This window comes from Megalops cyprinoides, chromosome 15, assembly GCF_013368585.1.
Source record: "Megalops cyprinoides isolate fMegCyp1 chromosome 15, fMegCyp1.pri, whole genome shotgun sequence".
Lineage (NCBI taxonomy): Eukaryota > Metazoa > Chordata > Actinopteri > Elopiformes > Megalopidae > Megalops > Megalops cyprinoides.
The window spans coordinates 21968713-21996232 of record NC_050597.1 but is presented as its reverse complement, the minus strand read 5'-3'; the positions used below and the strand labels follow the sequence as shown (position 1 = coordinate 21996232).

The following is a 27520-nucleotide window of genomic DNA, read 5'->3' as shown; positions in this document are numbered from 1 at the left end:
TTTCATTTTTTTGTTATTCTCTTTCACAGAAAGAACTTAGATACTGGGACATGAGTACAATTACAGCAAGTCTAGGGTGTGCTAACCAGAAAAAAATTAATATATATCATAAAATAAAAGACATTCAAGTACAGTAAGATTTTTGCTTGAAAATACAAAACTACATGAGATAGCATCAAAATCAAAATTTCTCAATCAATAACATGTTTAAAAAAAAAAAAAAAAGCCGAAGTGCTAGGTCACATTTTTTTCTTTACCATACATATATACCAGCCGACGGTTGCCAGGGTAGGCGTGGCTCTGCTTCCTGTACAGAAGACGCCTCAAAGGGAGGGGGGACTATGGCTCCACACTCGTCTGTATAAAACTGCAGTATGACTTTTCCACTTCGGTTCTCCCCCCCTCAGCAGGGCCCGTGGGCCTTGGGGGAGGGGTTGAGGCAGTCTCGTTTTGCCTTAAATGAAACACGCTGCCACCCTCCCTCCAATCCCCTGAATTCTGAGTCAACACACTTGTCTGCCGTCCGACACCTTTTTTTGTATTCCATCTTCAAAACGCCGCAAGGAGGGGGAAGAAAAAAGGAAAAAAAAAAGCGCCACGTCCACAGACAGCAGAATAATGTTTTTCTTTTAAATATATAAACCTCTCCATTCAGAACTTGGGCAGCTTGTGTTATCAGTTTTTTTTATTTTATTTTATCAAGTTTCTTTCTTTTTTTTTTTAATCTTGTTACTTCTCCACACTGATTTATTTTACACATGGAGTCTCTCTGGGTTAAGAGTGGCAGAAGCTCTTGATTTCAGGGGCAAGATAACGGGCTAGGGGGAGGTGGGTGGGGGGTGGGGCAGCTCAGTTGTGCTGCAATGTGTTGGACTCTATAGGGGGTGCGGAGTCATACAGAGTGTCCGTGTCGTGCGTCGGCTCTCCGGCGAGCGTGCACGGGTTCGACAAGGTCCCAGCACCACAGTCGCAGAAAAACCTGGAGTGGGGGAGGAGGAGAGATGGATTACTTCTACGTTACAGAACTGAGCCAACGGATCTGCTCAACTCATCCCCAGTTTTCACCTGGGCACCCAAGACAAATGCATACAAGGGTACATATCTCCATCTAAGCCTATTTAAAGCAGGTGAAACCAAGTTAGCAAGATGTCCTCACAAGGTTGCGGCAAGGGTAACATCAAAGAAATGTGAGATCACGCCCTCTGAAGCCCTGTCAACACACACACACACACACTGCAGCGACAGTGAGAGGGATGTGAAAACGCTGGCGTCGCGGCTCCTGGGAGGAGCGGCGGGCACCTGCCAGACAGGCACCACACACGTGAGGACAAAGCGTACTGACCTATCGTGCCTAATAAACTCTACGTCGTGCCCTTGATGGCACTTCTTGATGCAGTTGACGCAGATGGCGTTGCGGTCCGTCGTGTTGCAGGTGTGACACCTGTAGAGGAGAGGAGGGGAGGGGAGGGTTGTTAGGTCAGTCGAGAGGCTCCGTTTGTTCAGAAAGACTTGCTCTGTAAAAGGTATGAAAGCTGGTGGTTACCTGTAAAAGTCGTGCATTGGGTAGCTGGTGTAACTGGAGATCTTGTACAGGCACTGCCCTCTGCTCACCGCTTTCTCGATGGCGTCCTGATTGTTCATGATTTTGTTATCTGCAGGGAGGCACAAGCGGGACGGGTGAGGGGGGGGGGGGGGGGGGGCTGCTGTCCGCAGAGCGCCGTGCAGAGGTGGTACGTCTGAACACTGATCACGACCCCCACCATCTGGTCATATTGCAGCATGACGTTTCAACCCGATAACTGGGTGGAGCTTCCGTGCGCTGTCAATCACCAATTCCTATGAACCGACCAAAAGACTGCTCACCATGTAAGGATGCTACAATCAGTTCAAACAAAGTTCTTAATTGGACATAGCAGCTCTGGCCATTTTGAGGTTTGTGAAGCCTCAGACTCCTGTCACTGAGCAGTCGCTCATCTCCAAACATTACGCTCTAAGGTAGGTCAATTGTTCTTTGCCAAATCCTTATTGTGTTCATTCCACCTTTTTGTCATTCTGCTCTTGGTTACATTTGACAGCCGAGTTCTGTCCCCGACTCACAGCTAGACGGGTGACGAGGGTGTCAGGATCGCTGGGGCTGCTGTACCATACGGCACATCTCTGTGGTGCAGCCTGGCCATCTCATTTCTAATTCCACCACCTGGCACAAGCATACCGTTACTGGAACACATGCGGAGATGTGGTCCCTCCTTCCCGCTGTCTTTACCTTTCATTGTAACGTTAACTCCAGACGCCAGGAACAGTCCTCCGAAGCGGTTGTTGAAAATCTGATTGCCTTCTAGTGTCGCCGTGGCGTGATTCGTAATCTCAATACCTGACGGGGAAGAACCAACACTCTCATCAGCACAACACCCCTTTATAACGAAATATTACGGGGACATTTCTTCATCAGTGTAGCTGTACTCTCGATTCGGAACTAGGGGACTGTTTGTGAGGTTCACTGGCATAGAGAACTTGCTGTTAATGATCTATAAAGAAGAAATGGAAAAAAGGAAAATGGGGATTGCGTTAACAGCAGCACGCTCTGTGCAGCTGTATTCAGATAAGGAGTACTCGGCGTGCTGCCCACCTGCGGCAAAGCCGTCAAATATCCTGTTCTTGCGCAGGATAGGATGGCTGTTGGTGCTGATCAGTACCCCCGCCTGGGCGTTCCTGAAGATGTCATTCTCCTCAAGCAGTCCTGCAGACAGACATACAGACAGACAAAAAGGTAATTACATCTCTGCACCAGGAGAGGGCGCACTGGTCAACAAGTACAACCTATGTGTACAGAGAAAAAAAGGTGCAGTCTGAATGGACGTTAGTGACCCCATATGCACTCATCCACACTGAGATAGAAGTGAGACTTGTTTTTGACGGGGGCAAGACTATTTACAGGAAATTGACAGCTTACACACAACTAAAAGCCAGTTTCCATGTGCGTGAGAGGCATTAACAAAAGCACTGCACTTGTTAAACATCCTTATCAGTGTGGTGCATTAAGCAGCTGCCCGGACAGGGACAGGCTGGCAGCACAGTGTACACACAGCCGCGGCTCGCTGAACGGCGCGTCACCCGTACCTCTGCCTCCGTTGAATATGCAGATCCCGCCGTCCCGCCCGTCGTGGATCTTATTCCTTCGGAGCGTGGGGTTGCTGTCCGTTTTGATCCACACCCCCGCCATGGCGTTGTCGAAGATCTCGTTGTCCTCGATGAACCCCAACCCTGCGGAGGAGGAGAGAGCGGTTCCCCAGATCAGCTGAGACAGCAGCCTCAGTCAATGAACAAGAAACTTTCCGACAAGGATCAGCTCTTCTGTACGAGATGGCAAATGAAATGGGTCAATTTCAGAACCGTAGTTTCTTACCGGAATTGTAAACTAAGATTCCGCCGTTCTGACCTCCCCAGATCTTGTTCCGCCTGATTTTGGGGTTGCTGCCAGTTCTGTGTGGAGAGGGGGGGCATTAGCCATCTGCGAGAGGCGCTGATGCACATCCTTGGTTTACACAACAATGCAGAGAAACGCACTGATCTCCAACACAGGCCAAGAGCACAGCAGGGACAGATTTTGTCAACACAGCGGTGGTTACAGGTGCGCTGTGCTCCACATCTGTTGTATTAAAGCACACACAGCTGGAGTAGGCTGACACTCCATCCCCACAGCCTACCACTCCCTGCAAAGCTCCTTCCAGATGGCATTTTAACTTGGACGGACATGGTGCAATGGGGGTGAATCTCGCATGTGGGCTGATTTGTTAGGTTAACAGACAGCTTTGCCCTGGGTGGCTCACACAGCTTTACATGTTGCCCGTTCATGCAGATGGACATTCACCAACATAATTCAGGTTAAACTACAGGGCCCCCACTTGCAGACTCAGATCCTTACCCGCTACTCATCCTGTCACTCACCTGATCTGAACCCCGGAGTACATGTGGTTGTAGATGTCGTTATCCTCCAGCACTCCATGCCCGTTGTCATAGAAATACACCCCCACCTGGATGCAAAAAAAAAAAACAACAAACTGATCAATTCCTCTGCACATCAAGAGCAGAGCACACCTCTCGTAACAGAGGAATGGATGCTTGTTTTGGGTTTCTTCAGAGAGGCTGCAGTGAACAGAGGGTGCTGGGACCCCTCCCCTCCATACCTGTTTCCCGCTGTGTATCCGGTTTCTCCGCAGCACGGGCGTGCTCCCCGTCGTCACCCACACGCCCGCCAGGGTGTTGCTGTACACCTCGTTCTCCTCGATCACGCCCTGCCCCTTTTCGTGCTGGGACACAAGGAAAAACACTGATGAGACCCAGACTGATCAGACTGCTGCGCCACACAAAATAACCTCTCGCTACAGAGCAATCAAAGCCAGGCCAGGGTTTCCCAGAAGTCCTTTCTCCTCCTGGTCATTGCTGCCTGTTGCAGGAACTAACATGCGTGTGTGTGTGTACACACGTGTGTCATTGGTCCACTCACCACGTAGATGCCCCCGTGCTGCCCGTCGTGGATCTTGTTGTGCCGGACGATGGGGCAGCTGTTTGTCCGGATCTGGATCCCCGCCAGGGCGTTGCCGTAGATGTCGTTTCCTTCTATAAGGCCTCGCCCGTCGCCAAATATGTAAACACCGCCTTGGTTACCGTTGTAGATGGCATTGCTCCTACAATTAGCAAATATGTCAAATTAAATTATGACATCCCTGTTTATGCACAAACATGCATCCCACACAGCTATTCCATCAAGTTAAGGCAAACATGACACTTTATAGCCATCAGCACCCCGACGTTACAGCATTCAGCTCAGTTACATAACATCATATTACCTTTGCTTGGCAGATGATATCTGCGTGGCATCTGCCAGCTTTTGGCTTATTTATGCCTTATATTGTTAGTGTGCCACTGTCTGTGCTATTGCTTATGTAATTGTGTTTTGGAATAAAACAAAAAAATTATACACACACACACACACACTATATTGTTAAAGACATGCTGTCTGCGCAATTGCTTACATAATCTTGTGTGAGATATGTGCTATATTGTTAATGGTGCACTATCTGCACTACTGCCTATATAATGGCAACTGGAACAGAGAATTTATTTGTTTTTTGTAACTGATAGTCTGAGTTACTTTTCTATGCTTTTTTTCCCCATTTTGGGACAGAATTTGCATTTATGAGTGCCTTGAATTGTCTTATGTCATGGACATCGGCACCTCCTGAACAACCATTGACATTGGGCAGCCCCATAAATACAGTACCACTAAAGACACTAAGCTTTGTGAGGCATGTATGGCATGTGTGATTTTCTTTTCATCAAGGATACACATTGCTTATTGCAGCCATTTTACATCACATTTCTTTGGCAGGATACAGTTTTTTTTTTGTCCTGCGTTATTTTACTCTGGTTGAGGTGTGGTACCACCACATACTTTTATCCATAAAGACTTGCATAGCTTACAGGTTTTACATTCTATCCATTGATAGAGCTGGATATTTGCCAAGGCAGTCTGGCTGAAGCACTTTGCTTAAGCATACAACAGCATTCTTGCCCCTGGGAATAGAACTGCAACCTTTGGTTACAAGCCCTGCTCCTTTCTACTACACCACACCGCTGCCCCAAATACGTTAACAAGTTCAGACTTTTTAGGTCAGCCCCTCCAAACCAGGAAGGAGAACTGTGCTGGCCCTGTTCTGCCCGATCCCAATCCCAGCCCCAGCCAAGCAGAGGACCATCAGGGACTCGACGCTGACCTGATAGTGGGGTCGCTGTTGGAGGTGATCCACACGCCGGCAAAGTTGTTTGCATAGATCTTGTTCTCGATAAATTGGCCCCGTCCCTTCTCGTGCACGTAGATTCCCCCCGTCTGGCCGTGGTGGATCTCGCAGCGCACCACCGTGGGGTTGGCGTACGCTTTCACCTCGAAGCCCGCTATCCGGTTCCTGTGGATGTTGCAGCTCTCGAAGTAGCCCTGCAGGGGGAGACAGAGAGCTACGTAAAGCAACCCTCCACTGCTGAAGCCCAAGCCACTGCTCCCTTCCACCCAACATTAAGTGCTGGAGAAAGCTCAACAGCAAAACGGATGTGCACAAATTTACATGTTATATAATAATAAAAGTATGATTAACAGCCCAAAGGAGAGAGACTAGGGGAGAGCCTCGCGGATCCAGTGAGTCAGTGACAGGATGACAGATGCATGTTTAAGAAGCAGCAGCCGACTTACTGCCGCGGCAGGATTAAGAAGCTGCTGCCATCGACACCCACAGAGCTGCGGGGGGAGATTTCCACTCCATTTCCACCTGTCCTGTTAACAACAGGCCCCCTGTCTGCCCCCTCCCCGCCCACACACAAGGCCAAATGGCTGGAAGGACGAGGGGCTCTTTGGGTTACCATGCCGTGGTCGAAGGTGAACACGCCCACGTCTCTGCCGTGGTGGATGTGGTTCCGCCTGATGATCGGGTTGCCGTGGTTTTTCACCCAGATCCCGGCCAGCGCGTTGTTGGAGATCTCGTTGTCTTCGTAGATGCCCTGCATAAAAGGGAACGGTCATCAGGAGCATTGAAAAGGCATTAAAATTGACTGCACGCAACTGGGAAAATCTCTGAAGGAGGACTGCTTCATAGATCATAGTTCACCACAACCCCCTACTGTTCATTACAAGGTTTTACAACTCTGGCATGTGCTAAATGGCTTATATGGTTGCTATAAGACATGATAACTGAATTATGGTATTAGATACCTTAAAGCAAGTAATGATGTGTTTAGTGACACTAATATTAACACATAGACATTAACCTGTATTGTAGCACAAGGACCTCGGTCTTGGGTTAATCATCTGCACTTGGTGCTAGACGCTGTGGGGGGGTCTTACCTGTGCGTGATCAGTGATGTACAACCCCACATTCTCACAGTCACTGATGTTGCAGTGCTTGATAGTAGGGCATGCCCCCTGGCCACTCACACAGACGGCGGAACCCACTGCAACAGAAGAGAACATGGGAATGTTTAAACACTACAATACCCAGAATCCTCCACCCACAATGAATGAATGCCACGTTTACCTGTGCAGGTGCTGCGGATGACGCAGTGGTCGATGATGGGACTGCAGTTAACGGTGATCTCCAGGCAGTGGTGGGCGTTGTGGTGCTGGGCCGACTTATCGTCTGGGTTGAACTGCAGCAGATGGATACACATAACAGGAATAATGAATAAAGGAAGAAGGATATAACGGGCAACATCAGCATTGTGTGGGATGGTAAAACCGAAAGAAGTCTGAACTTTTAAGCATGACAGAAGCTCAGCTCAGGGTCTGAGCAGGAATGGGTAAGGAAACCTACCCTTATGGTCATGTAGCCCACATAGGCGTCCTCTGACCCTTCCATGAACACAAACGTGGAGTCTCTGGTGTTCTCGATGATCACTTTGTCCGCTACTTTCCCGGGCGCTGCGAAAGTACCACATGCGGCAACGTTAAAAAAGAGGGAAGATAAACCGGGGCTGCAATGGTAGCGTAGCGTAGGGGAAAAAGGCAGCTAGAAGGCTTCCCGGAGCACGCACCTGCGCCGATCATGGTGATGGGAGACTCGATGTAGATCCACTCATCCGTGTAGATGGACGAGTGGATGAATATCAGGCCGTCGAAGTGGGCCTCCTGTACCCCGCCAAGGGCATCCTCGATGGTGTCGTAGTACTGCGGGATGAGCGGACACAAGGGCGTGAGGGGGACCAGAGAAACCCGTGCAGCTTTCAAAAAAGCGCTCCGATTCTAATGAAGCCTTTTGGCATGTACAGCGGACATCATTTCATACGAGCAAACTGCAAAACCACCACCATGCTGCCACGTTCTACACAGACAGGAAGGTGACCAGAGTCTTTAAGACTTTAAGGAGTGAAATGAAGAGGAAAAGGGTCTCTTACCAGCATGTTTTCTCTCCCTTTGTATCTGGCTGGATTACTGTAGAAATGTTCTGCAAAGCCTGGTTTTACATGTGCTCCTTTGTACTGCAAACAGAACAATAAACAATCAATGTACTTTTACAGCAACAAACCACAATGAACATTACAGTACATCCAGTGCTCTGACCAGTGAACTCAGGCAAAATCTGGTCCTTAAAGCAGCTGTGATATACGAGTGGCTGAAGGTTAGTTTGTTGGGACTGGATATGCTTTATGTATTTGCTGGATTGAGCTGTGGAGTCAGAAAAGACATGCACACACCGGGAACTGAAAGCTTGCAAGAACGTCTCTAGGTTGTGGTTGAGTTATGGGGCCAGGAGAGATATATGTACCAGCTGCTGAAAGATCTGGGCCTCATTTAAATTCTGGTTACATTCTGCTCGGGTAATGGTTTGGGTTAGGGAAGACGCACTTACCAGTTGTTGAAAGCTCTCCTTCCAGGGGTTTGGCTGCTCGTACTCCTCGGGGTTGATCTGGTAGAATTTGCCGGGCTCAGGGTGCATCATGGGACGTGTGTATTCAAACACCTCCATATACAGCCTCTTCCTGCAAAGCCCAGACAGCACACAGCTCAGGTCACCGCCAGGTCACGCGTAACTCTCTAAGAAGGAGCGGGGGCTGAAAGGGGGGTGGGGTTCCCACTCCCAGAGTCCCTTTAAAGGACTCTTAATCTCAGTGACCTAATCTGGAGGGATTAGGAATAAGTGGAATACAGCAGAGTTGGCACACTTAATCTGGGCGGATTAGCTATAGTGTGTAAAATAAGCAGCGTGGCCTCTCACCAGAGGATGGGGTCGTTGGCGAGCTCGCTGAAGCGCTTGCATACGCAGGCAGCCCGACACAGGTCCTGCTCCAGCAGGTAGGAGAAGATCTTCAGGACCACTTCATCTGGAAGCTTCTCCTGGAGGTACTGTTCGGCAGGGGCGGCTGGTCGAGGGATCAAAAGCAAACTCTTAGGGCATGTTCTTCCTCCTCAACATCATCATCATTTCCACCACTTTCATGATCATTACTATAACGGTGTCATCATTTCACTTTTGCATTTGTCCTTACTGTGTTTGCCATGTAGTCCTTTGTGGCTAACGTGTGGCTAACACTTATCAGGAGTTTGTCTGTAGTTCATGTTTAACCTCCCTTCAGGCCGGTCAATGTCCTACTCAGACCTCACACTTCCCTATTAGAGGTGTGCCCGCAGTGTCTCCACTCACCTGGTAGGTCTGGTGACTTTCCCGATACTCTTGCACGTTTGGCGCGGTGGCCGAAGTTTTCTGTGTTTGAGGTGGAAGCACCCTGCAAAGGAAAATTAAAATTAAATGACTGTTCTCAAGGTACCGCGATAAACATTACAAAATTGTGTTAGAAATAATCCACTCCCCTGTAACACAAAAATGTCACTGTGCCTCTAACTCGATCGTAATCTTGCAGATTTGCAAGTTTCAAAATTGCCATTTTGAAAATTGCCTGGGTCCCTTTCCAGCAATCACATATCCTCAGAAGGCGTTTTTGCAAAGTTGCAGAAACGACAGAGCTGCCACAACAACAGAGCAATGTTGAGAAAACGTTGTGTGCTGGCTGGCTTCCAGCTCACTCCCATGGGGGGGGAACACGCATGTATTAGAAATGAGTCATGCATGTGAAACTGCACATGCCAAGCCCGGGACAGCCTTTACACAGAAGCGCTCAAGCGGCAACTCCACACCTGTGGGATGACATCACTGCTAATGCCCACATCTGGGTTTAAAAGGACACCTGAGGAACACAAGGCATTTTTTTTGGTGACTCCCTAGGGCAAAATTTAAGGCGGTCTCTTCAAATCCCTTGATATGAATATTTCAGCACATTTTAATAAACTAAATCTGCCTTTAATAATTGAACCCTATATTTAATGAATGGAGAGAGACATAACTTATGCAGTGTGCTAGATTAAAAAAAGATCAATCTTGGGTTTTGGGTTCTGAGGGAGAGTATACTGCATAACACGCTTCTGATGTAAACAGTTGATTTGTAGAGCAGACACATCTATACAGTCCATCAGCAAAACACGCATGCACACATGTAATGTGTGTACATGTAACATGCACTTTCACTGTCTCTTGCGCGTGCGCATGCGCGCGCGCACACACACACACACACACACACACACACACACACACACACACACACACACACACACACACACACACACAGCAACGCCCCCCCCCAAGACCCTGCTGGCTCCAGGCGTACCTCCATGCTGGTCTTTGCTGGACACGCGGTTCTCTTGGGCAACAGGGACTTCCTGCGGAGTTGGTACGGACTGTTCTGGGCTCCTGGACCAGATTCTTCTGCGACCATATCTGCAGGAACGTCCTCATCTGGAGAAAGACAGAAAGAGAGAAATGCCGGAGGCGGTCAGTGAAAGAGCGCTCCATGCCACAAGTAAAAATAAAGAGATTGAGTAGACTGGAATAATTGAGTAGACTGCCATTGACTGGAACACGAAAACATGTGAGGCCATTCCGTGGCCTTGACACGGGCCTTTACCCTTTAAACGTTCGTGGAAGGCAGCAGGGATTTCTCGGAGCGCGAGAGCAAACCGCTCGGGCCTTTTGATTTACACCTGCCGGCTCCTCGCATTCCGCCCGGCTGCCTGGAGGCTCTGACAGCGGCGCCTTTGTGCGGGAGCGGCGAGTTCACACACCTGGCAACCGCGGCTCTGCCGTCAGCTCGCACACGCTTACATACGAGACCCATTAACGGCTACCTCTGTTAACCGGGACACTCTCAGACAGAGCGTTATTAAAACCTGTGATTGCTACATTTTTTTAAGAAAGAGAGGTTTAAAGACAAGGATGGGATCCAGTCAAGTCCTGAGGGTTCTGTCTACCTTTTAATTGTGGACCAATTTACACCTGGAATACCGGGTGACCTGACTTCCTTTTCAAATTATGACCTCAATAAAACAGTTAAAGGGCTGAATCATAACAGGAAGACTCAACAGCCTTGGAGGACCGGAGCATCTCATGTCTGGTTTAAGGTCACAGTCACCCAAAATGCATTGGGTCTAACGGCTCTGAAAGGACACAGAAAGGCTGCTATGATACCAGTTTATACACTCATAGAAATCCGATAAAGACTACTAAAATCTCTGTAAGGAACAGAGCTACATGAGGTCTAAGCACATGCAGATCAACTGCTTCCTGCTGGAAGTTTTATGGAGCCATTTTTGAAAGTTACTTAGGCTGGTTTAAAATGGATGGAGGACTGAAGCTGTGTACAGTAAGGCAGACTCAGGAATTCCGAGGTGAAACCTAACCCTCTGGGCAGAACCCAGGCTGATTCTGACAGGTAACAACACATTCTTGCTCTCAAAGAGGAGCCTCTCTAGGAATGTCGGAAAAACAACTGGCCACACGCAGTTTACTTTGCTTGCTGAACACACTCCCTCACACCTTGCTCTCAAACACTGCACAGGTATACAACAAGCACACCCTCATACACAAACACATGCACACACCAGCCTGACTGCGTTACTGTGATAGCCTCATTACAGCCAGCTTCTATATGCCCCTTCTACTTGAGCCGGACAGAGTCATGTTAGGAGCCAGACAAATGTGAAAACATGGGAGCTTATGTTATGTATGATTACGTTCCTGATTACAGTTGCTGGTCCTATGACCCCACTCATAAAAGCAGCTATATGAGAGGTCTTGACAGAGGTCGCAAAGGCAAAACCTTCCAATCCCTACCTGAACCCTACATGCACAGCACTACGGATCACCTAGACCACTGATAACCTCGGTGTCACAAGGTCCCAATGTGTCCATCCATGTAGTGTGGGGTCTGTTTAGGCCACACAAATGTGAGCTTCAGCCAGTGTGACGCAGCCAGGATATATATTTATCCGTCCCCCTGACCACAACCAATAGCCAATGACCCAGTTTTCATTCTACAGGTGACCACACAGACAATAATATAACCTCCTAACAGCCTACCAGCAGTAACAGAAAGCCTGCAGTCTCTCTGCAAAGCCTCTTCGGTGCACCATGTTCTGGCACGCACTTCACTTCACCTGTGCATTTTCCTCTGCTTTCAAATTTGTATTCCATTCATTTGCAAAGCAGACAAGCACCTCATCTCACCCTGACTGAACAATAACTAAAGCCTTGGTACACAGCAAGGCTTATGGGGCCCGGCGGTTAAACATCACACAGCTCCGAGTAAGCACAGATCACACAGGTTTCTCATTTAATAATGGATGTCAAAAGGGGGTGATCTCTCACAAACGAGACGCTGGGCGGCGGAGGAAATGTACTGCTACCCTGACAGAGGTCCTGAGCCTCTCGCTCTCCAAAGCAAACACCGGCGTTCATGTATCGATGGCAATCTCCCCCCGCCAGGCCCGATATAGCCGCGAGGCTGACCCAATCCTTCACGCTTCTTGGCGTGGTTCGCACCCATGCGTCCGCTGGCTGCCTGCAGAGACTACACAGGAATCCACGCTGCAGGCCGACGCGGTGAACCGAAAGACGCAACCAGCCACACCCACGAGAAATGACCGAAAGGACTGACAGGGTGTTTTAACACGCTGGCCTCCGGCACAGCTCTGGCGGGGAAAGGGAGGGGGAAAGGGAAAGGGGAGGAAAAAAAAAAAAAAAACACGCACACACAAATCACAACACCCAGAACTACCCTCTAACACCCGCCTTCCCCGGCCGAACCAAGACACGCTCACCTCCAGCTTTCAGCCTTTCGCACCTACCCCTCCCTCGCTCAGGCTCCTTTAAGTGGGAGGGGGAGTGACATCATTCATGTGTTACAGTTCAGTGACTACAAGCTTTGTTATAAGTACACGTTGTTACGAACAATATTTGGGCTGCTTGAGCGGGTTTAATTTTTTGGCGGTCGCGTCAAGGGTCAAGCCCACACGAGAGATTCTCAGCAGAGCTGGTCAGAGCATAGGGGTGGAGGCGGCTGTGCTGCAGCCTCCCAGCATGCTTTCCAGTCAGATCTGTCATCGTGCTTGACGTCAGACTCGCTGGAGAGGGCTGTGTGAAGCCGTCCTACCTCTCTCTCTCTATCTCTCTCTCTCTCTCTCTCATTTCTCGCGCTTGTGTACAGAGTAATTCTCCCTTTGACGTCTTTTACCGCTGTGTCCTCCCTCTTTCCGCACAGCCACAGAGGTGAGAGCAGCTCACACCACAGCGGAGGAGGAGCAGCAGCTGAACAGCCTGTCTGCAGCTGCAGCACCTCTGGCACAGCTGCTCCTCGCAACGGGCCGGCATCGAGGAAGCACCCAGGAGACCGGACACCGCCATCCTTAACACCCTCATCCACAATCCACAGCAGGGTTAACCCATATCAGCGGGAAGCCACGATTAACTGATGATTCACTGACATTTATTAATGTCAACTTTTTTTTTTTTTGTTTTTGTATAGTGTCAGACAAAATGTTTGACAGTGTTTTTTGAAATATTCACATTTCACGTTGTTCTCTGTGGGGAAATGGGCATTTGTGTTGTTCCCCGCCCTGGATTTCTGTTTGATTATAATCTGTTTCATTATCATCAAACAGAAACAGGTGCTCATCCAAGAAGGTAAAACTGTCACACTGTTAAATAAGTCAGAAACTCACACAGAGGGGGTGTTGGCTACATACAGACCATTGATAAAGTAATTAACTTCAGCAAAACAGAAGAAGCAGCTGCAAAGACAGAAAATAATAAACTCACAAATTCACTGCTTTCATAATGTAATCTTAATATTTTATTCACTGAGAGACAGTGTGGTGGACAAGGGATTTGCACATGTTGTTGAATTCTCGGAATGAGCCGTGATAACAGAACATTGGACTATTGCATTAATTAACAGGGACATATATAGCCTGCAACCCTGCCAAAAGAAAAATTCATTCCAGCCTACTGAATTAACTAGCTGAGGTTAACCATTTGACCTCTGGGCCATATTTGCATACGGGTGGGCATACCATACCAGGATTACATTGTGTATGAGCACTTTTGTCTGACGTTTAAATACGATCTCAGGAAGCACCCGGGATTGCAGGTCTTGTGGGCCATCTGTCCAATCAGACTGCGCAGAGGAGCTTACGCAGAATAGAGGATGGAAAATGGACCAGATGTTCCGACTGAATGACAGAGCCTTGCAATGATGACCCTGTGCCATCTTTTGATTTCAAACGTGGGTATTCCTTTCATAGTGCCCTTGCTGGAGATGAAGATCTGACAGATCTGCTGGGCTACTTTTTGCCTCACAAAGTAATTCACTTGATCTGTGATGATGTGCTGGGCATCTGACTACATTTCCCAGCGGATTACCCAACTACCTAATCAAACCACTCACTTCTAATTTCCCGGTCAACCATTAGTCTGTGAAATTTCAAATATTTTGGAAAGAACCATGGGCCCGTGAGGAGAGATGGCATGAGTTCAGCAGATCGATTCTGAGCAAATGACCAACACTGAGTCTAAGAGCACAGACCGAGATAACAAAGACAGTGAGTAAACAGACCTCAGTGTACCTACTATGAAAAAGCAAATTAATTCTCCAGAACTGTTAGGGTAAACAAAAAGTGAAGCTTCTCCCTTTCTTCTCCTGATGGCTGCTATCATGTTACACTGAGGATCAAACATGACTGGTGGGGTGTTTATTTTGCTGTAAAGCAGGAAGTTCGATGTGCTCTGCTTACGGACAGGAGCATGGTCTCCAGGAGCTCCTGTTCCTTCCCATTTCCCCAGCTCTGAGCACAACTGGCCAGACCCACGGAAAGCCCAGCAGGTTCATCTCAGTGCAGACTGGTAGCAGTGGCGTGGAAAACCTCACCTCACAATGCCCGCTTTGGAGCCATGATAACATTAACGGGTCCCCAGGGCTTCTCGCCGGACGGACGTTTCTTGATCCACACAACCAAAATTTATACGCTTTCAGTCGCGTCTTCCCCCTTGATATTATCAACTGCGAATGAACGGATCTCAAATTTATCCAACTCCAAGCAGGTAACCATGCTGAACAACAACGGTGAGGTTAAAGACCGATCATTAAAAATAAATGTGTGTTCTACTCAATCTCTTATTTTTACTTGTGGGCCTCGTATCGTCGCCGCCCTCTTTTCACTCCGCCGTGAAGCTTGGGTTGGTTACAAAGGGAGGACAGATCACGCGGACAGCTCTGCTGGAACGAGCAACAGCCGCAGCTCCCCTGGGCCTCCCCTGACCACACCAAGAAGTGTGTAACTGCTGGGGTTTTTATCAGCAGGATCTGAGAACAGAGCTGCGCCCAGCACAGCACTCCTGCTGCGGCTGCAGTCTCACCCTCAGTTCCCCTTTGCAAGCTCTGTCTGCTGCGACTGAGGCCAAAATCATGGGGTCAACACACACACACACACACACACACACACACACGCGCGTGCATACACATACACATGCAGTTACACCCACCACATGCAGTTACACCCACACGTTCCCCCTAACCACTGTGCATGGACTAGGGAGACTTGGTGATGCTATTTGATAGATTTTTAAATGGTCAGCCTTGACTCTGTCTGAGATGTAATTACTGGAATCGAGTTCTGCGTGAGCACCTGGTTAATCAGCAACACGGTGAGACCTGGCGCAGCGGGCATTCATGTGTGACAATAACAACCCATTCACGGACAATAAGAGCTCCAGACCCGTAAAACCTTAACCCTTACCCATAAAGCACCAGTTGTGAGGGCGCATAAGGCCTGTAATGTTTCCAATCAGCAATAAACGGGCCGCGGTTAGCCCCTCCCAGCTTTCCTCTGTCATTTCAAATCGAAATCGACAAGTGTCTGGTGCTTCTGGGCGGAAGGAACCAGAGAGCCGCCAACAACATGGACAAGAGACAAGAGACAAGACTGAGCTCTGCCTTAGGCTCTGCTGTGGAGAACCACTGCTATTTTACCAGCTAACAGCACAGTGCACTTTGCTCAAATGTCCAAACAGACAAGGCTTTACATATCCATGGCCACAATGTCCACCAATAGAGGAGGAGATCCTACAGACTCTGATTGGAGGGCTCTACTGCTCTGTAATTGATTCTACTGACCAATTGCAGAGCAGTAGAGCCCTCCAGTCTGAACATCCACAAACGCAAAATTTCTCCAATTTCACAACCGCAGATCCATTACAAAGTGGAAATCTTTTTTAATTAAGAAGCATTCATAAGTTAAGGAATGGAGGGTAGGATGAGGGCAGAATTATTTTGTTCATTTACATTACAAGGCTATAACATTGAAAAATTACAAAATCGCTTGATAAATCAAAGAAATTAATGCGTCCACTGTCCAACACCCACTCTTCTGTTGCACGCTCCATTTTAACCAACTGGCATGTCATGAAATAAAGGGTTGCTGACATTATACAACAGAACTGAAAACATGCTCATTCAATAAAAGCGTTACGTTTTACTTGGTCTTAATGGACACATAAATAAAATATGCGTATCACAGAATACCAATATGAATTCTACATCGCCCACTGCCATGCCAAAGGCGATACTTTCGCAATAACTTCAGTTTACCTTTGGGTATGAGGGAGCTCATTCTGGCTGTGTTTGCAGACTCCAGCAACTGAGACCAAGGCAGCCCCAGCGAGGAGCTTCAGTAATGCTGCCTGTTGCTCTGGTAGCAGGGGGCTCTCCCAGGCTACTGGGCCTGTAACCACTACAAACACTGTGTGCGCCTGGCCAACTGCTGCAACACAACAGCATCCGGGCGCGGATGCACACAAACAAAAGCCCAGAGAAGCAACGGACATCACACCGTCCACGCGCGCGCACACACACACACACACACACACACACACACACACACACACACACACACACACACACACACATACACACAAACGTACAGATAACAGCCGCTTCTGTATCAGATAAACACACATACAACTAACAGACACCAAAAGCCAACCTTAAAGCTGCATCAGAGAAAAAGACAGCGGCATCACGTCCTTCACATATGCACACATTACACTACACTACACTACATTACATGCATTTGGCAAAAGCTCTAAACCAGAGCGACTTGTAGCGCCATAACTGTATCCATTCAAGTTAAATGAGCAAGTGTCAGACCAGGCTAACAACATTCCCTGAACAGTGAGTGTGAGTGTAACACCACTCAAGCCCTACCACAAGTTAACTCGTGCATCCTGACTACACACGCAAATGTGTGCAAACGCTAACTGCATCCAGACCTGTGTGCACACCTTTCCTCGTCCAGCTTGGGAGCCACACACTCCCAAGCAAGAGTGTGAGCGTGCCACCTCCTCTGCTGTAATGGACACCCACAGCAGAGACCATTTCTAATTAATGCCGCATCTGTCCGCTGCCATTGTCCCTTACGGCCCCCGTCTCCGAGGAGACGGGAGTAAACACAGAGCCGTCCGCCCGGCGGGCGGTCAGAACCCCGTGCGCACGCGCCGCGTTTCGCAGGGTCACTGCATTTCGAGTTCTGACGGGTGCGAGGACTTGCCCTCCCGGATACGAACTGTGCTTTGTGGAAAAATATCCATTAGGTCCTAACTGTTACTCTGGAAAGGGGACTTTTGCACTCTTGTGCACTGAAAAGTCATCAGAGCACAAGCATTTATATAAAAGCAAAAAAGACGGGAGGGGAAAGATGAGGATATAAAGGAGGAAGACAGGGGGATGAGGCGGTGTTTAATTAAGCCAGTCAAACAGACAGCCTGGCCTCCATTGTTCTTCTACAGTAGGTGGCTAACCAATGAGTAGACCAATGGTGTTAAACACTGGTACGCTGTTACCACATACAACAGCAAGGAAAGGGGAGGGGCCAGGAAGGGACAGGAACGATTGATTTTATCAAACAGGAAACCAGCCACGGCTGCCCTCTTGGCCGCAAACGGAGCTGCTCCAACAACACTCTGCACACCTCCAGCCACGACACCCTGTATTGTGGCACTGAGGCGGCGTCCCACGAGCTGATGATGTACGACCTACGCAGCTATCAATACTCCAAAATGGGAATCGTGGGATTGAGGCAGCTTTTCGCAGGGGACTATCCGCGGAGCCAATGGCTGCGCTGCCTGCAAAAATAAATAAATAAGGACCTTTACTCGTGCTGCTGCTCGGTTAATTTAATCAAAGCCGACTTCGAACCCGGAGCTAATGGAGTCCCAGGGAAACAAACGACCTTATTAGCCTGCGAGAGTGGCACTTCCATTCACAGCGGAAGCTCGTTCCAGGCTGCTCGGCGCTAATGCCACTTTCTCAATCAACCTTGCGGCTCAGCGGTCAGCTCTCACAAAAGGAGCCGAGTCACAGGGACGATGCTCCGAGACGCCCGACAGCCACTCCGCCAGCTGCCTGTCCCTGTGCAGGAAAGTATCGCGGCGATACGGAGTGACCGTGCCAAATCCACGTCACTCGCTGAGGGCAAATGTGACATGGATGCCAGCGTTTGGCCGGGCTTCACTTTGCACAGTTGAGTGGTATTACTACTGCTAAGCAGCAACACCCCACTTCAAGATGGATGAGTACTCATAGCTGGAGAATGTCTTATTCATACTGAGAAACACAATCATTTCGACAACACATTAATAATTATGCTAAATCAGAAATGATGACCCTTAAATGTTTTTCTTCACATTTTTAAAGATGACCCTGTGTCGGCAAGCCTGCAAGTGGAGTATACAGACCCTAATCCCACTGTTACAATGATATACTGGTCCAAAAGCCATCAAAAGCACGGGGAGGCAGGAGCAGTGGACAAAGAGAGAGTGTAATAAAGGCAAAAACAACAGACAGACAGAGAGGACACTTGACACTTGCAAGAGATGGGGAGACATATACGGCAAGGAGAGAGAGGAATAGCCAAAAGAGAGAGAGAGAGAGAGAGAGAGAACGAGGATTCAAGCACATTTATGTCATGCTGCAATTGTAGTTCCTCTTGCCCTCCAGCAACATGTCAACCTCTCAGAGAGTCTGAGTGTGGTGGCAATTGGTGACCTTCGCCAGAGCAACTTCACAGCACGAGGGCCGACGTTCACGCAAAGGCCCCCACTGCCACTACTCTTACTCTCTATTCCTCTTCATCTTTTTTGTGTTTAATTAACAAGCACAAAAAAAATTGGTGTAGAACAGCCTGTTTTTCAGGCTGTGTCTAGCTCCACTTGCTTCACAACAAGCGAGCCGTCTGAACAATCGCCCACTGTGGGGTCAAACTCCGGAGATCTGCGGTGAGAAGCTGAAAAAACTCCCACGTCGCCGGCCCGACCCTCGTCTCCTGTCACTTCAGTAAAGACGCGTTGCGTAATCACTCACCCCCGCCTCCCCTGTGCTTTAGATTTCAGGGGAGGCATCTCTCTCCCTCTCTCCCTTTCTCACTCTCCCTCTCTCCCTCAGAGCTGCAGATGCTAGCAAACCGTTTTTTCCTTAGGTGGTTGCAGGAGACCACTGGGTAAAGTGGTCTTGACCTGGTTTCTCTGCCAAGAGCTCTGGATGATCCAGCCTCACTGCCCCCGCTGGAGGAAGGGCGCACGCAGGCCGACGCCCACCTCTCGGTCTGACGCGGTCAGAGGCGGTCGCAGGAGAAAGCCGCCCCCATCCCCCCCAAGTCGCGGACGGACTGCGATCGCGTTGAGCCGGCAGCGGGGTTTAACGGCCGGCTTTGGCCGATCCCAGGCTCGTCTGATGTGGCTGGTGCAAAGGGGTTCACAGTGCTATCGGGCGGTCATGAACTGACATCACATGATTGCATCGGACGGGGGACACCGAACCAGGAACAGTGCATGTGATGGAGTGTGTGTCTGCGTTCCAGCATTTTTAGTAATGTTATTTGAACATTACAACAATATTTTAGTGAACAGAAACAACTGATGCTCAGATGAAAATTTTGTCCTTTTAAATGATGGCCGGGGTTAATATTTACCATCACTGCAGAACTGTATCCTGGAATCATGTAAGCTGCATATACAACCTAACACCCTTCCCAAATTTTGTGTCTTAAAAATGATCAGCCTACTTATTTAACAGTAATATTTTAATGGATTTGAATATTCTTAATTTCTCACTAAACACAAGCATGTAGTAATGCATTTCCTCTAAATAAGGGCCATCTCTTGCTGTTCACAATGGGCTGAATGAATGGCAACCCCATTATTTCAATATAACTATATGAATAAATGACAATTTAGTCACATATTACAGCATGACAAACAGAACATTTACGCAGCTAAAATTTGATAACCCAATTAGTGTTCTTTAGAATAATTACAAGCTGCAAGGCATTTTCTTGTCCATCCAAAAAAAAGACTGTCTTTTTTTAGTCCAAGCTTCCAAAATTCAGTAAACAATAAGCATCTGTCTGTAAATGGAACCTCAAAAGATGAAGTCATCACTTGAAATTTCAGGTTCCATATTCAATTATAATACAACTCAGCATGCTGGCTAGGTATATACACATACCTGCACAACCATACAAAAACACTTGGTTATAGGGTAGTTTGTTTAATATTGTTTACAAACTTTTTAATAGCTTGATAATACCATGTTCTATTTACCTTTGATTGCAGTGTGTCAGTGTGCAGAACACATTAATCAGAAATATTCTGATACATCTGTGTGGCACTAATGCAGTCTTAAGATGTTGTTTCCATTGTCTAAGACAAAGTTATTTGCTTTCATGTTTTACTTTTAACTAATTACAAGCTATCTATCTGGTCCAGCCAGACCCACCTTCTTCCCCTTCCCCTTACCTCTTCATGTTTATGATTAACAGATCTGAAAAGACTGGATAGGTGTAAGCAATAAGGGAGAAATGCCAGCTATCTTAGCAGACGGCTAGGAGGCCCTATTACCATTTTACTGCCATCTATCCAATCCTTTCACAGCTGTGGGCCTATGGAAAGGGTCTAGGGGGAGGTGCTGGGTTGGACCCATGTTACCAACCACCTTGGCTCATTTTGGATGGTTGTTCTGTCTCTTCCTTATGACACCGGTGGTGTTTTACGGGGTTTACTACAGCGGTCGTAAATTTATTGTGGTATTTGTACTCCACAGCCCTGGCGCACCTGCAGTCCTGGGCTCAGTTATATGCAAACTGGCACCCTTCACTGCACAACCTCTGCCAATTTTCATATCTCTCCTACGATATCAGACCGGACAGGAATTCGGACATTTATGAACTATTAGCCATTAGTCCTTCAATCACTCAGAGCCATCTTCATCAGGACAGCTGATGAATTGACCTGCAACTGCACACCAATCAATCAATTACATCAAGCCTCCAACTACAAAATATCATCTACCAAGAAAGAATGTATTCTATTCATCACAATTCCGCACTTTCCAAATTAGAATACATTAACCTTTTAGCTATAATCATGATTATATTTGGACCTCAACATACGTGGTGCACATTCATTAACTGTGTGACAACATTTCCTGACAGCTTCTGCCTCAGTCTGCTTGCTGCTACAAGATTGTTTCATTCAAGTAAATGCCAGGAAACAAAATGGGTGAAGGCTTCATTTGCTCTGTAAACCAGAGGACACCAAGCACATCTATGTCTGAAAATTGCAAGTGAGACATACACAACCATGAACCAATCAACAACTGGGCCTGTTCCAGCCACTGGGAGGTAGCGGGGGGGTTTGTTTAGTCTGGTCAGGAGTCTCTCACCCAATATCTCCCATGATCAAAAGATGGATAATACATCGCTCGTTCATTACCCTGCTAAACCAGGCATTTCCCGGATCAGTCAATTACACTACAAAGAATGCCTGTCCATTTCAGCAACACCCATACAAACAGCCAGAGGGGGCAAACAATGATGTGGGGGGGTGAAGTGCGACATCTGCAAACGCAAGGGGTGGCATCTGAATTAATTAAAAGGAATCCAAAACCCAAGTCTAACTATACAGGCGAGCATCCATTTAACACTGAACACCAAGCAACACAGGCTATGTAACTGGGCCTGGCTCTTTGACACTCAGTGTAAGATTAAATACAAAGCCGTGTTAATGTTACACAAAGGGCCTGCAAAAACACTGAAGGTGATCTCAAGAGGTGTCTGTACTACACAGCACCGTCTCTGCAGAGCTTGGAGTCTTCCGCCATCATGGCTGCACTGATTATAGAGACAGCCATACAGACATGCACAACACCTTGCCCTTTACGCCATGTGTGTACATCTGGTACCAGAGTAGTGGTCTGCATGGCAACAGAAGAATACACTATGCAAATAAGAGCAAACGTGTCAGTGTGTCATGTGTGTTTCACTGACAAAGGAGAGAAGCTCTGCAGCTCAAGCGGAAAGGGCAGCTTTCCCCCGCTTCACAAGATAAACCACGACCTTTACCATTAAGATCCACACTCGCCTTCAAGTCATTAATCATTATTCTAATTAAGCAACCTGTTTGCGTTAATAGGTTTACCTTTTCCTTTATGGATATTTACATACAGTTTCCAGATAACAAACACACAATTGAATCCTTACACAGCATTACAGATTTGTCTTCTCTGATGTGGGTAAAACCTATGAAACAAACTAAGCATGGACACATCAGTTAGCCGCAGATTGGTTTCGGCAAACCCTGACCCAATAAAGCTAATTTACAATCAATGCCTTGGGCAATCGGTCAGTATTGACTGGCTGCACAACCGGCTGCGAGTCTGCGACAGGGTATGCTCAGAAAACAGCCTCAAGGCTCAGGACCTGCGATCGTGTCTTCCTCCGTGTGCCTGGCACTGTCCTCGCTGATACACCAAAACTGTCCACACAGAGACTAATTTACCACGGTGGTGGGCAACTCTGGAGCTTCTAAATGTATAAACGAAATGTTACTCTGCCATTAAAATGTTTATCAGGCATTCCTTTGAGTTATGTTTTCTGGCATACATTCAAACAAATGAAGGGATATGGAGGGGGTTGAACTGTTCAGTTCCATGTAAGATCTCTACAAACAAACACTGAATAGCTGAGATATACTCAAAAGGTACAACATTCCATGAAGGTACTGACAGAAGATGAAGTTCTTGAAAAGTACTAGTATAATCCACATCTTGAGCTCCAGCTATGAATTCCATAAATCACACACCTTTGCAAAAAAAAAAAAAAGTAGCGCCGATTAAACTCATGCGTGATCTATGGTATACCTCAGCTGAATCCAATCCAAAACGGTTCAGCTGGGCATGAAGGGGTCATACATCCATCCTGAGGAGAACGCTAAACTCACCACAGAATATGGAGCTTATCGTGTCCACGTCAGGTCTTCCTAGCTGCAGGTGGATCCTAGCGTGGGCTTCCCAAATGTGATCAGCCTATTTTCACCAATATAAACTACCAAATACACTCATTCACACCAGTCAAATATGGATTTCCCCAGAGCTATAACATCCCACATGATTATAGGCCATATACTGGAGATATGACAACAACAACACTCTTCCAGTGCACTGAAGCTTTCAAATTTAATTTAATCCGCAGCAAACAGTCGAAAAATACCATGAAACATCTGGTCTCTCTTTATAAGGTTGCTAAAATTGCCACTTTGCCAATAGCTCTACTTAGCTGTTGAAATCCAGCCTATGCCCTTTGTATGCCTAAAAATTGCAAACATTACTCCAACACCAAGACAATATTTTCTTTTTTTCATTCTGTCAAGTGAATATAAGCATTTAATTCAGCTTAACTGACTAAATAACTTTCTCCAGCAGACTGTCTTTACAAAACAGAATTGCCTCTACCGGGTACACTAAGGGTTACGTTACATAAAATAAAACAAAGATCGCTAACACTTGGACATACTACCAACACACTCTGTACAAAGAAGGGCACTCCACCACATCCACTAGAGGGCAGGGGTGTGGACACTTCCACAAGGTTCTCCTCAAAAAAATCAGCCACACACTCTGAAAGAATCCATGCTAGCTGCCAGCTATCGACAAACAGATCACAGCAAGTGCCGTTTCCAAACCTTTCATCTTTTCTCTACCAAGACTGTTGTGGCATGGCTTTCTCTAGAAGAAATCACCAACTTTTCCATTCCTGCCACCCAATGGAGCGTAGAGAACTAGCTATTGCATGCAGTTACAATTTTCAGATGCGAATTTAAATACATACACAGTAACTCCCTGTGGCGGCACACAGTACCAACATACAGGACACGTGCTCTGGGTATGTAGTCAGTTCAATGGTCACCGATAACACCATTATGTTTTGGCATCCACTTGCCTTAGTTCATATATTTCTCAAGGGTGGCCATTTCAATACTGCTGATGGCTTTTGTCTTTTTAATTAATTTCTTAAACTTACACTGAATTTGAACCAATGACCATTTGGTAAATAATAGGCTGTAGCTCTAACAACCACTCCAGTCCTGACCGGTCCCACCCTGCTCCCCGAAACACATCTCCCGTAAGGACCAATGGATTGACCTAAATACTGCTTGCATAGTTCAATGTCACTCAGAGCAAAAACTTTGACAAAGCAAGTGCTTCCTACTGGACATGCTTCCATAACACTATGCACCTTACACTTCAGACACAGATGTGAAGTGTGAATGCACTTCATCCGGATATACCCAAAGTGCTCCACCACCATCTCATCTCACATAGAACGGGGCTGCCTGGACCTTCCACCAACCAGCTCGCCACAAAGCAATCGTGTCATACAGCAACCACAGCCCTGAACACTGGTCTGTGACACTCCAGGAAATACAGGTGACCTGAGCACCCTGCTGCACCTCCTATAAAGGGCACAGTATTACTTACACATAGAATCCAAGGATTCAACCAGAAGTTGCCATTACACAACACTGACAAGCCAAACTGGCCTTCTAGGGATTGTTTTTTGCAGGCCTTAAGACGTCATGTAATCTAAATACATTTATTTCCCCCGAGTATCTCATTACACAAAGGATGGTTTGAGAACTATCATGGTACTACCTGCAAGTAACCTGTGCGGGGGACGCTCTGCAGACGTTCAGCTGAGCATTTCTGCCCTTTCACCTTCTTAACATGATACCTTTGACAGTGCAAGCCAGATAAACAAACCTGATAGATGGAAATATTGACTTAAACGGACTTGGGGGAGAGAAAACACTTTGGACATTTTGCCAGTCTTTTTAAACTCAGTTTTACGGGCAAAGTTACACGGATGTAATTTAATTTAGGACATCTGCATGTTCTAGAATATTTCAAAGAATCGACTATTATCTCTGTTAGCTAGCTTTGGCTGAAATATTGTGTTTCAGCCAGTTAATTTGATTGTGAAAAAATGTGTTTTTAGCTAGCTAGATACATGACCAGTTTACTTAAAAACAAAAATTAACGTTAGTGACAACGGTGTGTTCGACCAAAAACAACAAAGTACTGCGAAGACAAAATTACCTAAAACACAAAGTTTGGCTAACGTTAGGGAACGATGTTAACGCCAAGGAACCTGCAACCCGTTTTATGTTTTACACTATGACCAATATTTTAGCATATCGTAACTAAGGAGTAGCTAGTTCCACACACCCATGTTATTTAACATTAAAAGGCTTTCAAACCTTATATCTATGTAGCTATGTAGCAAGCTAGTAACAATTACCCATGTACGCTGGGTAGCGTTAGCGAAAACCAAAGCTAATGGTTAGCTATTACCAACTAGCTAACAAGGTACATGCCTAACGTAGCATGTGCATAACACTGGCCAATTATCCTGCTGACAAGACGTTTATGCCAGCTAGTTAGCTTGCTTATCCAAGTTAAAGCTAAGGCTATTTTAGCGTGTAGTTAACGCTACCTACACTCAAAATCTGAATGGCCCTGCTGCCGACTGCCTGTCTAGGTAGATCTACCTAACGTTATACCTGTCAATCTACCTTTACAAAGACTGAAAAGGGGTAAATTAAGAATGACTAGTTTCCCTGGTAATAAAAAAACAGCTAGCTAGTTAGCTAGCTCCACCAATAACACCTCGCTACTAGCCATATGAGTTAGACTAGCTAGCCATCTAATTAGGTAACATGAGCTAGCTCTCATAAGCCCTACCGTAATACGCTACTTTTAAACAGACATTATGTTTACCTTTGAAGTGCTTGTTAGCTAGCGATATTTGATCGTATTTTACATGCTAGGTGCTCTAAGACAATGGAGCCAGATTGATCATCGCAGATGCCGATCGCCTCGTAGACGAAGGCCTGGTGATTTACGATCACACGAAGATCTTGTCATACTTTCCCTACGCGCATAAAAACAACACATACTGAACAAGTACGAACACTCTGGCTATGTAGTCTGGTTAGCTATAATCCGACGCATCCATTGGTCACTGCGTAGCTAGCGAGCTGTATACAAGTTTCGATTGCTAGCTAAATAGGTCCCCCATGGCTAAAGCAAAAAAGCTCAACTGCGTAGCAAACCCACTCACTACGTAAGCTCGCCAGCTAGCGAAATTGTACACTTCGAAGTGAATTAGCTAGTTAACGTTAGCTACTCCGGTTAGTTGGCAAGCCTCCAAAAGACAAATTATTGCTAGCTAAAGACTGCCATGTTAATTAGCCAGCTAACCATCTAGCCAACATTTACTACTACTCCCCGAAAATGGCAGCCCCGTGGGGGAAGCAAAAAATAAAGCTAGCTAATGTTAGCGCAAACACTAGCCAGCAGGGTACAGCTACTGGCTTTTCCCTTGGATGTAAACGGCAGGTAACAAGCACTCGCCAGTCACTGCTTTTACGACGGAAATGTGTTTATTTGACGAATGATCATGCGTGATCATAGAGGTCCGCAGCTAATGTCCCGACAACGACCCCCAAACCGTCCACAGATCAGCAGGGATTAGGGGCAAGTCAAGCCAAACAAAGCGCGGCCTGGGTTACTGGCTACTTAAGGAGAAGCCTCGACGTTTCCTAGCCAGCACATTAAAACCTGGCTGCAGGGCCCTTCGGTCCGCACGCCGCAAACAAGGGCGAAAAAGTAAGCGAAGAAGTCAGCGGGTCGCAACGCCACGGACTCGTTAAAAACACAATCTTGCATCGGGAATATTTAGGAATGACAATTCGTAGCTACCTCTTTCCTGGTTGTTCCTTTCCGGCTGCACCGGGCGCGGCCTCGACACTCGCCTGGGTCTTCTGTTGGTGGCTCTGACGGAGTTCATTTGGGGAGTTTATTTTCTAAAAGGAAAATTCGAACCCTTTCCCTCCAATTTAGATGTAGTTTTTTAACATACAAACCTTAATTAAATTCCCATTAGTACTCAGAGGTGAACACCCTACCTATGGCGACTGTGAATGATATTTTTAGGTGTTGTTTCTGTTTTCTTACTGTTCCCCCCCGTACTCCTCTCTCTCTTTGCTCCGTTTCTCTCTAGCAGGAGGAGCCATTTACTCACTGGGACACACACAGAAAAAAAAAGTCACACGGGAAGACCCTTCCGCCAATCGTGTACCGCGGCTCATGCTTTTCATTTGAGGCCGCCAATAGGAGCGCTCGTCTCAAAACGAATAGCAAGATTCTGATGTAGAAGCCGGAGAGTGGAAACATTAAATGCAACACACACATACAAAACGTA

General features: G+C 47.0%; 1 protein-coding gene across 1 annotated transcript; it reads right to left on the bottom strand.

The window, feature by feature from the left end:
• Positions 1–197: 197 nt before the first annotated feature.
• LOC118790018 (F-box only protein 11-like) lies at positions 198–27309 on the bottom strand. Its single transcript, XM_036546810.1, has 22 exons — positions 27019–27309; positions 10204–10331; positions 9186–9267; positions 8760–8904; positions 8394–8523; positions 7939–8022; positions 7579–7711; positions 7359–7465; positions 7083–7194; positions 6893–6999; positions 6412–6549; positions 5775–5992; positions 4505–4685; positions 4185–4307; positions 3946–4031; positions 3404–3480; positions 3118–3261; positions 2627–2737; positions 2264–2371; positions 1544–1652; positions 1343–1441; positions 198–979 (listed from the first exon to the last, which is right to left on the bottom strand). The coding sequence occupies exons 1-22, from the start codon at positions 27104–27106 to the stop codon at positions 850–852; spliced, it is 2640 nt and encodes an 879-aa protein (XP_036402703.1). The 5' UTR covers positions 27107–27309; the 3' UTR covers positions 198–849.
• Between the last annotated feature and the right edge of the window lie 211 nt (positions 27310–27520).

Bases quoted from the DNA above. Each gene is read 5' to 3' on its own strand.
- LOC118790018 (XM_036546810.1), bottom strand. From the start codon at position 27,106: ATGAACTCCGTCAGAGCCACCAACAGAAGACCCAGGCGAGTGTCGAGG. The intron at 4,308-4,504 runs GTGAGTGGACCA...CTTGTGTCCCAG, and splicing joins AGCACGGGGGCATCTACGTG to CACGAAAAGGGGCAGGGCGT. The intron at 2,738-3,117 runs GTACGGGTGACG...GTCTGTCTGCAG, and splicing joins CATATTCAACGGAGGCAGAG to GACTGCTTGAGGAGAATGAC.